Source organism: Podarcis muralis, chromosome 17 (assembly GCF_964188315.1).
Source record: "Podarcis muralis chromosome 17, rPodMur119.hap1.1, whole genome shotgun sequence".
In the NCBI taxonomy this organism is placed as follows: domain Eukaryota; kingdom Metazoa; phylum Chordata; class Lepidosauria; order Squamata; family Lacertidae; genus Podarcis; species Podarcis muralis.
In genome coordinates, this window is record NC_135671.1 from 35466179 (window position 1) to 35482101 (window position 15923).

Below are 15923 nucleotides of genomic sequence, written 5' to 3' on the forward strand. Positions count from 1 at the left end.
ACTATTCCCAGCTTCTCTAGTTATCCAATAATGGGAAATAAAGTGGGTAACTTTAAGTGGACACAATTATTCATATCCACCTACTGGTTAGAAGACCACATTTGGTCTTCAATGGTTCCTCTATGAGTATACTGTATAGACCAAGTCTCCACCTTTAGGATACCTGCCTCGTGCCACAGTAGTTGGCTGACAGGCCAATATATATATCCGTGCTGTGCACCAACTAGACAACAATTCCACTGTCCTTAGCTTATAGAAAGCAAAAAGCTACATATGACTAGTATTATTAATCAGAGACCATAATTCCCTGCTCCAAAGAGCTTAAATGATTTTTCAGCCCTGATGCAAGACATATCCACAACTGTTTGCACCACCTACCCAAGCATATGACTGGCATGAGCTTTGTACATTTTGCTAACTTATAAGCAGAAGGCAGCAAATGTGTCAAGGATAAGCAGGCTGAAGGACACCCCCCCTCCCCATAAGTCAACCAGAACTCATGTTTGGATGCGATCTCCTGTGGCCATATGGCAGTGCTCTTACTTCATCAACTCCCTCCCTCATCTTCTTCCAATTCTTCTCTCAGCTACATCTAGACATATGTCAGTGCCGTGTGCCAGCTGGAGCTCCCATGTTGGAGCTGCCCATCAGACAAAAGTGGAAGGCAAGGAACCTTGACAACAAGAATTAGCACACAGGGGTTGTACAGGCAGCCACCTCCTTCAAAGGAAGGCAAAGGTGCTTTCACTGCACACTTAAAAAGCTACTGGTAATGGCTGACGGGGAAGGATTGGCTGGAAAACCAAGCAGCGGCAGGTGAGGACTCACGCTCTGGAAAGAGGCTGTTAGCAAATTACACAGGATTCCTTCCACACAGAAAACACAACTGATACCATGATTGAAGTTATTCTAGAGAGTGTCACTGACCAATGAGGCAAGACAACAGACTAGAAGGTAGACTGCAATCACCTTAACATTCAACATTAGAGGGAGTCTGCAAGAACAGCTGAGCAATCTGCCTAGTGAGAAAATCATGCAATCCGTTTAAAGGCATGCTCAGCAGCATCTCTCAGAAAGAGTTTAGGACAAGTGACTCCTGCTGCAGTGGATGGGGCTGAAACTGATGAGCCTTGAGGTCCCATTACAGTTCTTGCTAATGTTACATGAGAGTGGGCCTTTTCTGCAGTGGCTCCCCATTTGTGGAATGTTCTCCCCAGGGAGACTCACCTGGCACCTTCATTACATATCTTTAGACACCAGGCAAAAACGTTCTTCACCCAGTCCTTTGGCTAATTAAACAATCTATGGCCTTCTAAATGTGTGGGTGGTGCAGTTTGTTATTATGTTCCGTAATTTGTGTTTTTACACTGTAAACCACTCTGTGATCTTCGGATGAAGGGTGGTACAGTGGTATCTCTGGTTATGAACTTAATTCGTTCCGGAGGTCCGTTCTTAACCTGAAATCGTTCTTGACCTGAGGTACCACTTTAGCTAATGGGGCTTCCCGCTGCTGCACAATTTCTGTTCTCATTCTGAGGTAAAGTTCTTAACCCGAGGTACTACTTCTGGGTTAGCGGAGTTTGTAACCCGAAGTGTTTGTAACCCGAGGTACCACCTGTATATAAATTTAATAATAATTACTAAGAGTGAGCTGTGCAGAGGATATGGATGACGGAAACCAGCTAACACTGAGCAGTTGAAGAGATGTGGACCCTTTCTCCATCACTGAGTAGCACTCATCAGAAAACCTGCAGGCCTTGAAGGAACAGACTAAGTGGCAGCAGCAGCCCTTCTGCTAATAGCATTTTTCTCCCACCCAAGCTTGTGGGGAGCTACCAGGGGGCACCAGATCCCAATATAGATGTTTATTCAACCATCTAGTCCCTGATGTACATTTTCACTCACCCTTTCTTCCCTGGTGGGGAAGGGGGCACCATTTTGTGGCACACCTACGGTGTCAAAATATCTTGCGTGGCCTTGACAACAGACTCCAGTTCCATCAGCTTACAGCTAATATGAATCACGGCAAGACTAGCACAGGGTTCCTCAAGCCTTTCCGCACAGTTCCACCCGCTGAAGAACTCTTTAAAATATTTGCCACAGGAACTAACATTTCTCAGAGGGGTCCAAGGCATATTTTGAAGCACCCAAACTAGGCATAGCTCCCGGAGCCTAACCTACAGGGGATGACCAGGGGGCTTAAGTGGTTTGGTTTAGGGTTGCTGACTTTTCAAATAGCTACAGCAACTTGAGGGTAGGCAATTAGCAGACAATCGTGTTCACCCCCCCCCCCCCCGATGAGTAAAGCTCTGCAGACTGAGTTGTGTAGATGAACATTACAAAACAGTGAAATTTGTGAGAGTAAGCTATGCTTCCCCGCTCCTGATCCACAGCCCTAATTTCAGTAGAGCCTGACATTTAACTTACTGTGGAGTAAGACTTGCATGAATTTGGAAGAGCTCACATTTTACCACAAAATAAATAAAGACAACTTGTTCCATCAGATTTCAATTTCCTGAGAGCCTTCTCTCCCCACCCTCCTGTTCAGCCTGTTACAAAATGTTAATTGGATTTTAAAGGAAGCCACACATTGTGGGAGAAGGGCAGTTGCTGAACCAAAGAGGCCACAGACAACAATAATAGCAAAAAGCAGGATTCAACGCTTTCTCTTCGAAAAACAGGAAGTTCGGAGGAAGGGACTGGGAGGGTCACAGCTTGGTGCCCATTTGAACTTCCCCTAACAAGCCCTAAACAAAAACCTTCCACTACTTTTGGAAAGCAAGGAACTCAGCTGCCCATATTTTTATTGAAAATCTGTGATTGTGGGGTGATGTCTTCAATGTCCCCCACCGTCCCTAGCTCTTCCTAAAGAAGGGGTAAGGAGCAGTGGGGTTCTGCGGGTGATGTGGCAGCTCCAGCCACCACCAGCCAGCCCAGCAACAACCAGAGGGCTACAAGTCCTTCCCCCCCCCCCCCACCATTGTTCTCAAGAGTGAGGTTGTAGGGTTTGCTCTTTTCTGCACATTGAGCCTCTCCCTTTACATGCCTCTCTTACGCACGATACATGAACAGGGTGTGGAATTATTATTAATAATCAAAATAAAGAACAGGGTTATTTGGAAATGCCGGTTTCATGCCACAGAAACCAGTACTTGACTTGTATGAGAAAGAAGGGAGCTGCTACTAATTCTCTTGAAGACAAGACATTATGAGGCATTATTTTTATTCTCATGAACTGTATGGATGAGAGCGAGAAAGCAGCTAAGGCTGTTGAGATTGCCAAAGGATAAATACAATTTTATACCTGCCTAGAGTTCAGGCCCTGTGCCAACTGCACAAACACAAGAAGTTTCTCTGTACTGAGCCAGCCCATTCCTCCGTTTGGATCAGTATTACCTATACTGACAGGCAGCAGCTCCTCAGGGTTTCAGGCAGGGATCTTTCCCCAAATCTACCCGCAGGTGCTGGGGTTTGAAGCCGAGACCTTGACTGAGCTAAAGCCCGTCCTTACTGGCGCTCTGCGCTGGGCAGGTTATAACTTTAGAAGACACCACTAAAGCAGAGCTGAGGTGGAGTTAAGATTGCACCCGGGGAAGCTGTGAAATAAGGAGGGCGCCTCTAGGCATGTGCAAAGGGCCTCCTGCCCACTACTCTAACGAGCAGCTATCGTTTGCCCAGATGCAAACTGCTCCAGGCGATGGGCAACGCTAAGCCCCACGGATGGGCGAGATTGTTGAAATCAAGCACAAGGCTCAGGGCAACCAAAAGATCTGCGGAGCGGGTCAAGGGGGCGACGCCGTCAAAACACGAAGGGGGCAAGAACCCGGAGCTCAGCAGAAAGCAGCAATCGGATGCGTTTCCCTCCGGTTGCAAGAGTCCCCGGTTCCCCGCGCCAGGCGGCACTTGCCCCGCCGACCCCCGGACGCGCCCCCCACGCCCCGCTTCGGAGCCTACCGCTTGCCGGCGTGGCCGCTGGTGCTGGTGGTCCCGTGGAAAGACGAGGGCCAGGACATGCGGCATTTCTTCAGCCCCGGCCGGTCGCTGGTGTCCATGGCGTCCGCCCTCTCGATCTGCCGGTGCGGGTGCCTCTCCGTGTCCGAGTAGCCGCGGTGCTTGATCTTGATGGGGGTCCGGGGCTGCCGCCAAAGGTGCTGCGGGGGCTTGAGGGTGGCCTGGCCCTCCCGCGGCACGGGCAGCGACAGCGACAGGCTCTTCTTCGAGCAGGGCGGCGGCGGCTCCATCCTGCTCCTCCTCGCCGGCTTCGGACGGAGCTACACGGGCGGGCAGGTCGCGGGGTGGCCGCGGCTGCGGAGTTTGCGCGCCCGGGTCTCGGTCTCCGGCCAGCAACCCGAGTCGCCGCCCCTCGAGCGGGGAAGCGCCTCACAAACTCCGCCAAGAAGCCGCCGCTGCCATCCCAAGCGAGGCTTAGCGCGGAGGCAGCCGCCCAGGGCCCTTCGCGCCGGCTCCGGACGCCCCCTCCATGCTCCGCGGCTGCCGGAGGAGACTGGCGGCGCCACGCACCGAGCTCAGCCCGCGCCGGGAGCCGACGGAGCGTCCCCGCTGCGCGCGTCTGAGGCGCCGCCGCCGCCGCCGAGCGCCTCCGGAGGGAAGGAGGGAGTGCGCCGCCGGCGGGGCTGCGGGGAGGGAGGAACCAGCGGAGGCGGAGGGGACGCGACGAGGGTCGCCGCCTTCACGGCATCCCCCGCTTGGCGAGGCGGCGGCGCCACGAGACGGGCGTGGGCGGGCGTCTCCTTAGGCTCCGCGGTTCCCCGAGGAAGGCTCCGCCTGCGCGGCAGCCGGCTCGCGCGCGGACTAAGTCGAAGCACGGAGCCTGGAAGAGCCCCGCCCGCGGCTGCCCGCGCCCAAGACGCGCCAGGCTTCGCCGCTTTCTCCCGTCCAATGTAGAGCCGGCTCCCTTTCTCCTTGCAAGTCCATCCCCCTCGACGTACTTGGAATAGCAAGAGTGCCTCTGAGCGTGTACAGAAAGCCTTTTCCGTCAGCAAAGGCCTAAGGACAGTTAGCCTTACCGCGTCAAGTGTCAGCACTGGCAGTGTCGGATTTACGTATAAGCTAAACAAGCTATAGCTTAGGGCCTCAGCATAGCTGTCAACGTTTCCCTTTTTTAAAGGGAAATTCCCTTATTCCGAATAGGATTCCTCGCAAGAAAAGGGAAAAGTTGACAGCTATGGGCCCCACTCTCTTGGGGGCCCCCCAAAAAATTCACTATTAATATACTTCTTCTTAATTGTATTTCACTTCAGCCATCACTTTGATAAAATACATATTTTGTTATGTGCAAATGGCTTTAGATACCTATTAGGTCCATAAATGACCATATAGCATATATTCAACACAAAAAACAGCCACAATTTGTTGTTGACAAAGGACAGCTGGACATATAAAGGCCCCCATTACCTTCAGTAGCTTAGGGCCTCATCCAACCTAAATCCGGCCCTGATCAGCAGTGTCCAGTTTATTGTGGCACAGGAGGGGGGAGCTGGGACCTCCCGGTCTTCCTCTTCCATTCTGCAAAACGCCCCCCCCCCCCCGAAAGCGTAGCCACCAACAAAAGCCTGTTGGGACTGAGAGAGTTGGTTAACTAAGTGGAACCTCCATGTTCAGGAGTAGTATACCTTCAGTGGCGTAGCGTGGGGGGTGCAGGGGGGGCCAGCCGCACCGGGCGCAATATCTGGGGTTAGGGCAAATCCACAGGTTAGGGGGCGCAAATCCACGGGTTAGGGGGCGCAAATTACTTGCCTTGCCCCGGGTGCTGACAACCCACGCTACGCCACTGTATACCTTTGAATCTAACACGCTAGGGACAAACAGTGGAGGAATACTGGTGCCCTCATGCTTAGGTACTATCATGTACTGGGTGCTCCGCAGGCACCTGTTGGATCTAATCCTGAATTGTTGTCTCCATCAAGGCAATCAGGCCGCCCTTCCTTTTGGGTCCACATTTGACCTGGAGCTTCCTTCGCATGGCTGTCTCTCTGTCAGTCTTAACCCTCAGAAATGCGGGGTAAGGATTTCAGCAGAACTCCCGGACCTGCCTGCTTCACCTCCGAGTCTCAGTGAGACGCAAAGAGATTTCCTGTTTTGGGGTAAAGTAGGTGGAGCATGGGGGACGCGGGTGGCGCTGTGGGTAAAAGCCTCAGCGCCTAGCGCTTGCCGATCGAAAGGTCGGCGGTTCGAATCCCCGCGGCAGGGTGCGCTCCCATCGTTCGGTCCCAGCGCCTGCCAACCTAGCAGTTCGAAAGCACCCTCGGGTGCAAGTAGATAAATAGGGACCGCTTACTAGCGGGAAGGTAAACGGCGTTCCGTGTGCTGCGCTGGCTCCGTTTACCTTCCCGCTAGTAAGCGGTCCCTATTTATCTACTTGCACCCAGGGGTGCTTTCGAACTGCTAGGTTGGCAGGCGCTGGGACCGAGCAACGGGAGCGCACCCCGACGCAGGGATTCGAACCGCCGACCTTTCGATCGGCAAGCCCTAGGCGCTGAGGCTCTTACCCACAGCGCCATCCGCGTCCCTTTGATCATATTAATGTTTAATTATTTTCCCCATCCATGTTTTCAGCTGTCCTTATTTTATCTGTAAGCCACCTTGAGTTTCTGTCAGGGAAAAATGCAGAGTATAAATAAATTAATAATAATAATAATAATAATAATAATAATAATAATAATGAGAAAGAAGGTAGGCTGAGCCATTTTTCTGTGTGTGTGGAGCTGTTGTTTCAAGTAGGGGAATATTCAACTGACTCCCTTGTTAAACATGTGCAGCAGTCCGGGGTGGGGGAGCTTTTTCTCTTGATGCTGTTGATGTTATGAAGTGGTCCTCAACACATGTAGGAATTAATTGATCTTAGCAGCCTATAAACCAGAGCAGGGCCTTCCCAAGACATTTTAGCATCTGAGGCAAAGCACAAAATGGCACACACACCCTCCCTGCCATGGAGGAAAGGTCGATTGAAGAAGTACATCAGGAACAAGCAGGGAATAAATACTGACATTGGGATCTTCTGCCACTGAGGATCCTGCCGCCTGAGGTGGTCACCTGACCTTGCCTCATGGGTGGGCCGGCTCTGAACCAGGAGCATTTGGGTCCAAATGTGTCCTTCCAGCTTTTGTTGCTGTGACCCAGTTGCTGGGATTCAGTGTTGCTTTTGCTGTGCCACCTTCAGAGCTCTGGTGTGCAAGCAGAGAAAAGGTTCAGGGATGCTGTCAAAATAGTACCAGTCTATAAAGCAGGGCAGCTGCGAGTGGCCAGAGGCAGCCTTTGGCACAGAAGCTGCGTGGTGATCAAATAATGTCATTATTGAGCAATAAAGTGGCTATTAATAGCACGGTGGCATCGCCCCCTCCTTCCTTGTAAATAGTTTATATTGGCAATGGTGATCCGTGTCTCTTGCAGGATCAGATAGGAGAAAAGGAAAGGTTAATGGTGACTTGTGTACACCAGCATAACTGGGGTGGCATTCTCCAGCCAGAGATATTTCAGTGGAAAATCCAAAATGGGAGCCTCCTCCTCGTAGCTAGCATACTGGGAAGCTCTCCTTCACAACCCTCATTGAAACATATGAGAGCTATCTGTGAACAATATTGTGTTCCTTCTAAACCATGGGTAGACAAACTAAGGCCCGGAGGCCGGATGCGGCCCAATCGCCTTCTAAATCCGGCCCGCGGACAGTTCGGGAATCGGCATGTTTTTACACGAGTAGAATGTGTGCTTTTATTTAAAATGCACCTCTGGGTTATTTGTGGGGCATAGGAATTTGTTCAATTTCCCCAAAAAAAATATAGTCCTCCGCCCCGCCCCCCCAAGGTCTGAGGGACAGTGGACCAACCCCCTGCTGAAAAAGTTTGCTGGCCCCTGTAATCTAAACTCTTTCCATGGTTCAGCTCTGTCAGTCTCCCACATAAGGACTTTCTTTCTTAATCATATCAGAATCCATCTAATCTAGCAATTGGTTTCCAACAATGGCCCAACAGACTTCTGCTTCAGGGAGTCCACAAACAGAGTAGGAGAGCAAGAGCCCTCCCCTGTGGTTTGCCCTCAGCGCTTGGTATTCAGAACTACTTCTGAACATGGAGGTTCCATTTAACTACAATTAATCCTCTTCCACTCTTGAAAATGACTAAAATGGGCCACCACAGCTACAATAAGGCCACGTATGGGCAATCCTGGCTGCACATTTAATCCAAGCGAGAAACAGGGTATGGCCCTCCTGAATTCTGCAGGGGAGAGGTAAAATCCAGAGGTCTTGCCCTGTCTATTCCCATGAGACCAGGGCCCTGCAGGATTTAACTTCCTTCCGCAGGGCCTGTGAGACAGAGCTATTCCGCCTGGCTTTCAATTTGCACTTAGCCTGATCTTTCCCCTTCCTTCCCTCCCCTTCCCCTTTTTATGAAGATTACCAGCTCTGGGACCCCACAACTAATTCTCCCCTGGCCTCCTCGCTGGCCCAAATAGGACTAATTTAGCCAGCTAGGACTGGTGATCATCTAATGTTTATTGGATGGATTTTTCCCCAAACTGGTTTTTTAATTCTGAATTTATTATTATTCACGTTTTATACTGTTTTTTAAGCTGTTTTTTTGTTGCATCAATTAAGTGTTTTAAATTTGCTGTTAGCCGCCCTGAGCCCTGTTTTCTGAACTGGGAAGGGTGGGGTATAAATAAAAAATTATTATTATTATTATTATTATTATTATTATTATTACTTCAAAGGCTTGGGAGCAAATTATTCCTGCATTGCAGGGGTTTGGACTAGATGACCCTTGGAGTCCCTTCCAATGCTACAATTCTATGATACAGTCTCATCAAAACAGGTTTATTGCCCACTCTCCCAAGACAACTTCACTCCCAAGACAACTTCACATACACACATGGCTTCACTTTAAATCAATTTTTGCTCAAGAGGATCCCACGCAGGGAATCAAGCATTACATGGTAAGGTGACAGCAGAAATTGTTCCAGTATGTGATTTAGCTATTTCTGTCCCTCCAGATAAAAATAGACGTCTAGAGGATACTTTTGTTCAACATATTTCATGTGCCTTGAGAATCTACATGTTTAAAGCCTCCAGAATAAGAGGAAACAAGCTCAAAGTAGACTCAGAAGGAGGGATAAAGAAGAGGAAAAGACGGAGACAGAAGAAGGATGTGGTTCACAAGTCCAAAACATTTCCCTGCATGAAGTGCTTGTAGGATGGGAGAGGTACAGAGCCTAAAGTGCTTCTGAGCTTGTGCAGAGTACTGCCCTCTCTTTCTTGCTTTCCTCAAGACCTGCTACTTTAGCAGAACCCCTCCTGGGATGTGGAATAAAGACACATGAAACAGTATTTTAGGTTAATGGGTGAAAAAGGCCACAACTTTATTGGTTACAGAATGTGAGTGGTATTGGCTTAGGCATTGGAGACCACACGACTATAGCTGACTCCTGGCCGTCTGCTGGAGTCTTGGAAGGGTTAACCACCAGTAGGGGGAGCCCTGCTGATGCACATCAACTAGGGACTCCCCCAGGGTCACCGCTAGGGGTCATGCCATGGCCCTAGCTCCCCGTCTGGGGCTTCGGATGGAGAACCCCTCATGAAGATCCTTAGCCCTCATTTCTGCCCCTTCCTCAGCTACTTGCCGAATTTTCCAGTTCCAACCTCAGAGCCTTCCTGGATATTTCTCAGAACCCAGTGAAAAGCCAAATGGGGTTTCCTTTGTGCACCCAGAATGGCTCCCAGAGAGGGAGGTTGGAGACAGGAAAAGGCAGCCCACTTGGAACCTGGTGCCAATTTCATGCAGATGGACCATTGCTCCATCTATCTCCTGTGGCTAATAGGTGACGCTCCACATGCTGTTGGACTACAACACCCATCAGCTCCGGCAGCACAGCCAAAGGTCAGGGATTATGGGACTTGTAGTCCAGCCACATCTGGAGGGCACAGCACTGGCTACCCCTGGTCTATGCTGACTTTCGTATGCTATGAATGTACACAACAACATGGCCACAACTTTTGTTGTTGTTGTTTAGTCTTTTAGTCGTGACCGACTCATCGTGACCCCATGGACCAGAGCACGCCAGGCACTCCCGTCTTCCACTGCCTCCCACAGTTTGGTCAAACTCATGTTCGTAGCTTCAAAAACACTGTCCAACCATCTCGTCCTCTGTCATCCCCTTCTCCTTGTGCCTTCAATCTTTCCCAACATCAGGGTTTTTTCCAGGGAGTCTTCTCTTCTCATGAGGTGGCCAAAGTATTGGAGCCTCAGCTTCAGGATCTGTCCTTCTAGTGAGCACTCAGGGCTGATTTCCTTAAGAATGGATAGATTTGATCTTCTTGCAGTCCACGGGACTCTCAAGAGTCTCCTCCAGCACCAGAATTCAAAAGCATCAATTCTTCAGCGATCAGCCTTCTTTATGATCCAGCTCTCACTTCTTCAAATGCCCCAAACACCCAGTAACTTCTCTCATTGATAGGCAGGCATTTCAGATGAGGGCAGCACACTGACGCACACAACCACACACACACACCCCTGGCACACAAACACACACACACACAGAGTTGCTTGCACTTTTCTTCATTCCTTCAGTGGAATATAACACGGGCTGCACCCTGAGTCATCTGGCTGCCTGTCCTGCGTAAGGGATGGCCAGCCTTACTAGCAGGATCTGATGCCAGCATTTTGAATTTCTGAGCAAAAGAAAGGGAAACACCTCAAGACTGAAACGAGATGCCACCGGTGTCTCGACTTTGCTAGTCAAAGGGTCTGAAGCTTCAGCCTGCCACCTGTTAATAAGAAACGTATTTGCAAGGAAGCGGCGAGCAGCACGCAGGCTGCTTGCCAGCTACAGAAGCATCTGCACATTGACTGCTCTGCAGGAGCCTAATTTTAAACTGGGTGATTTCTTCTCAATGAAGCAAAACAGAATGCCCACCCTTTGAACATGTGCCTTGGTAAAGAGTTGCCAAATCTCATTCTGCTCAAAAGCAATTTTGCTGCCCATATGCTCCCCCTCGCAGTACTGTACGTATCTGCTGTCGTCAGAGAAGGTGCCTAGAGAAGGAAAGAAGGACTGGCAGCGGTGCTTGGAAACTCAGAGAAACCTACAGCCCATCCAAAAAACCACGTGCTGTATACGAAGGCAGGAAGGCGGGGGGGGGGGACGGACCCTCAAGTCAATGGAGCAGGTGAAGTCAAAAGGGGCGGAGGCAGCCAGTCACAGACCTCTCTCTTCTCTGACTGCAGGTCATGTTTTAAGAATGTGCTTGATTAAGTTCGGGTTTTGCTCTATCAGATTTTTACATGATCAAATTGTATTTAACTTCTTCATTATTTATGTATTTCCACTTTACTGTTTATATATTTGGAATTTTTTGGAGTGCTTTAAAAGTTGTCAGAAGGGACGCGGGTGCCACTGTGGTCTAAACCACAGAGCCTAGGGCTTGCCGATCAGAAGGTCGGCGGTTCAAATCCCCGTGATGGGGTGAGCTCCCGTTGCTCGGTCCCTGCTCCTGCCAACATAGCAGTTCGAAAGCACGTCAAAGTGCAAGTAGATAAATAGGTACCGCTCCGGCGGGAAGGAAAACGGCATTTCCATGCACTGCTCTGGTCCGCCAAAAGCGGCTTAGTCATGCTGGCCACATGACCCGGAAGCTGTACGCCGGCTCCCTCGGCCAATAAAGTGAGATGAACACCGCAACCCCAGAGTCATCCGCAACTGGACCTAACGGTCAGGGGTCCCTTTACCTTTACCTTTAAAAGGTGTCAGAGGTCTGTGGCTAGTACAATAAATCTGCTGATGACTGAAGCTCAGCGTATAGTTTGCTGAGGATTTTAAATCCCAAGCAAACAACTTTTCTCTTTCCCAATGCCAGCAGTCTTCCTTCATCTGATTATGCCATTTGTCACTTATTCACAATTTTTTATGGGGTGTACAGTGCAAAGCTGATGCATTTTGACTTCCTGTTCAGTTCAATGGGCCTTATTCCCAAGTGACTGCGTCTTGGACTACAGTATCAGCATGAAAGGGCTTTCACAGTAGGCATATGAATCATTAAAAGAGCCCCATGAGGAAACTGGTCATTGGTATTCCCACTGGAATGACTTAATCACAGGATACGGCAAATATTCAGAACTAAGTCCAGATTTGAACCCGGATCCAAATCCTACACTACAGTGGTACCTCGGGTTAAGAACTTAATTCGTTCTGGAGGTCCGTTCTTAACCTGAAACTGTTCTTAACCTGAAGCACTACTTTAGCTAATGGGGCCTCCAGCTGCTGCTGCCACCGCACAATTTCTGTTCTCATCCTGAAGCAAAGTTCTTAACCCGAGGTACTATTTCTAGGTTAGCGGAGTCTGTAACATGAAGCGTATGTAACCTGAAGCATCTGTAACCTGAGGTACCACTGTACATGGTTTTGCAAAGAAGGAAACGCTATCTAATGCTTAATTCAAGGTTTCCTGAACCCACCTGCCTGCTCACCAGCTGCGAGTATCTTTTCACCTTCTGACAAGGACAATCATGCCTGTCAGTTAAAAGCCATTTTGGGGGGGTTAGGAGATAAGCCTTCTTTCTTTTCCTGTGTTCCCCATGGAGGAAAATATGGGTAGTTGATTTCAGTCATTGCCTAAAACACTGAAAGGTCAAGGCGGATTCATTTGTAGAAATCGCTTAGAAGTTTGCCTGAACATTTTGCCTCATATTTCTTTCCAGGAAGCCTAGAAACTTACTTTAAAAATATTTTTAAAGTAAGCTCAGACTCCAGGCCCCCTGTTGGTTGTAGACTGGGTACAACAGTGTTTTCTGTAATCGCTTCTCAGGAGTTCTGTTGGCAGTGACCACAAATAATGGCTAGTAAGTCAAGCCCAAAATTTTCGGTCTCTGCGCTTAATGTTTCACCATTTATACTGGAAACCTATTACCCAAGAGACAGCTTTATAAGGTCTCAGCAGGGCACTGTATATGTTAGAAAAATAAAATTCTACATGGAACTCTGCAAACTGTATAAATTATACAAAGTTAAGTGAGCAGGTATTCTAATTTTCTCTTTGCACAATTCTAGATGTGCTAGGAGGAGGAACTCTGCAAGGCACTGTAGGCCAGCCCCCAAAGCTGGAGATCTTGTTCAGCCTCCTCTCTAGCACTTCAGCTAGTAACACAATCACACTTCCACACACACATATTCCCAGCTTGAAACATGCTTTTACAAAACAATGAAATCCAAGGTTATCAGAAAGCTGAATCTTGCACCCCACACTTCTGCTACGCTTGTGCAGAATGACAACACTTGCACACACAAACACCTGAAACTTGAAACTTCTTTAAAAGGTAAAGGTAAAGGTAAAGGGACCCCTGACAATTAAGTCCAGTCATGAACGACTCTGGGGTTGCAGCGCTCATCTCGCTTTACAGGCCAAGGGAGCCGGCATTTGTCCACTTCTGCAGACAGTTTTTCCGGGTCATGTGGCCAGCATGACTAAGCCACTTCTGGTGAAACCAGAGCAGTGCACAGAAATGCCGTTTACCTTCCCGCCAGAGCAGTGCCTATTTATCTACTTGCACTGCGTGCTTTCGAACTGCTAGGTTGGCAGGAGCTGGGACCGAACAACGGGAGCTCACCCCGTCGCGGGGATTCGAACCACTGACCTTTCACTCAGCAAGTCCAAGCGGCACAGTGGTTTAACCCACAGCGCCACCTGCTAAACTTCTTTAGGTGGTCCCAATTTCCAAAGACTTTCCAGAGAGATCCATTTCTCAGGTAATCACTGGCTTAAGTCTAAGGCATTGGGTACCTCACTGCCTCTTAGCTTTTGTCTTCCATGGTAAAATACAACTCTTAGCTGTTAAGCAACACCAGCACCAAGGCTTGCACGCATGGAATATGTCAACTGTCAATAGTCCCCATAGATTATTTTGATAAACAGGCAATGTAATGGAGAAGAGGTTAGAACAGAAAACAGCTGGAATAGATGCAGAGAAGCTTTAGGCAGGTGGCTTGATCAGAGACTAAATAACTTTCCTGGGGAAAAAAAGCAGAGGGAGGTCTCTTTGATGCATCACAGATGATGGAATAAATTTCAGCTGCTGAGGACCAAAGCCAAGTAAGAGTGGAAAGGCAGCACAAATAGGTCAAAAAATATGTTTTATTGTATTATTTTTTAAGGTGGGGATTAGTCATCGAGGCAACTCTCCAAAAGGAAAATGAACATTCACCAACCTTTGACATATTCTGCAAACAGTGTGGAGTTGAATATCTGTTTTGAAGAACAGAATTGCTCTGTGTGGGGTGTGCCCGGCGCCAGCACCACTCCTCCTCCTAACAAAGCACAGGGATTGACACTGGTATATACAAGATCCACCCAGAAAAGCACAGATTATAACTGAATAAAAACTAGGCTGTACATACAGACATCAGAAGAATCATAGAACTGGAGAATTCGTAGGGACCGCCAGGGTCATCTTGTCCTGCAATGAAGGAATCTCAGCTAAAGCATCCACAACAGATGCTCATCCAACCTCTGCTTGAAAACCTCCAAGGAAGGAGAGTCCACTGCCTCTTGTGGGAGTCTGTTCCACTGCCAAACAGCTCTTACTGTCAGACAGTTCTTCCTGATGTTTAGCTGGAATCTCTTTTATTATAGCTTGAATCCATTGGTTCGGGTGTTATGCTCAGGAGCAAGAGGAAAAAAACTTGCTCCATCCTCCATGTGACAGCCTTTTAGATAGTTGGAGAGGATGACCATATCTCTTCTCAGCCTCCCTTTTCCAGGCTAAACATATCCAGCTCCTTCAACCTTTCCTAATAAGGCTTGGTTTCCAGACTCTTGATCATCTTGGTTGCCATCCTCTGCACACATTCCAGATTGTCAATATCCTTCTTAAATTCTGGTGCCCAGAACTGGACATGGTATTCCGGGTGTGGTTTGACCAAGGCAGAATAGAGTTGGTACTATTACTTCCCTTCCCTGAACAGTATACAGTATGTAGGTGCAGGGCTGGTTCATTAATGAGAGATTTCAGAATGGAGATGGCAAAAATGAAAATCTACTTGGATTGCTTTTAAAAGGAAAGAGTCTGGCAGAACAGTGGTGTTATTACTTCCCTTGAAGTAATAGATTTCTAGAATAGCATTAGCTTTTTTTGCTGCTACATTGCACTGTTGACTCTAGTTAAGCTTGTTGTCCACTAAGACCCCAAGATCTTTTTCACATGTTCTACTAGTATGCCAGATGTCCCCCATCTTATATTTGTGCAGCTGGTTCTTCCTGAAGAAGTGCAGAACATTGCATTAGCTCCTATTGAAATTCATTTTGTTAATTTGGGCCCAGTTCTCCGATCTGTGAAGGTCATCTTGAATCTCAAATCTGTCTTCTGCAGCATTAGCTACTCCTCCCAGTTTGGAGTCATCTGTAAATTTGATGAGCATCCCCTCATTCCTTCATCCAAGTCATTTATAAAGACACTGAACAACAACGGGCACAGGACAAAACCCTGTAGCATCCCACTTGTCCCTTTTCCCAGGATGATGAGGAACTATTAATTAGCACTCTTTGATCAGTCAACCAGCTACTAATCCTCCTAACCTCATTTAGCCCAAATTTTACCAGCATATCACAGGCATATCATGGGGGACTTTGTCCAAAGCCTTTTTGAAATTTAGATACACTATGTCCGTAGCATTCCCCTGATCCACCAAGCTTGTAACTCCATCAAAAAAAGAAATGAGATTTGTCTGACATGACTTGCTTTTGAAAAAAACCATGCTGCGTAATCACAGCATATTTTCTAAGTGCTCACAGACCAGCTGTTGGATTATCTATTCTAGGACTTTTCCTGGTAACAAGCTCACTGGTCGGTAGTTCCCTAGGCCTTCTTTCCCCCCCTTTTTTAAGATGGGTTTTCCAGGCTGCAGGAATGTCACTTGTTCTC

At 48.4% G+C, this 15923-nt stretch overlaps 1 protein-coding gene across 2 annotated transcripts in view; it reads right to left on the reverse strand.

Moving 5' to 3' along the window:
- PDE4A (phosphodiesterase 4A) overlaps nucleotides 1-15923 on the reverse strand; it is a 385508-nt gene that overhangs the window by 262702 nt on the left and 106883 nt on the right. The window contains exon 1 of one of the 2 annotated variants that reach the window (XM_028712667.2): nucleotides 3955-4798. The exons of the other annotated variant lie outside the window; for it this stretch is intronic. Coding sequence (XP_028568500.2) covers nucleotides 3955-4241 — 287 coding nt within the window. The 5' untranslated portion in view covers nucleotides 4242-4798. Of the gene's footprint in view, nucleotides 1-3954; nucleotides 4799-15923 lie in introns of those variants that run through there. 2 annotated transcript variants of the gene reach the window in all.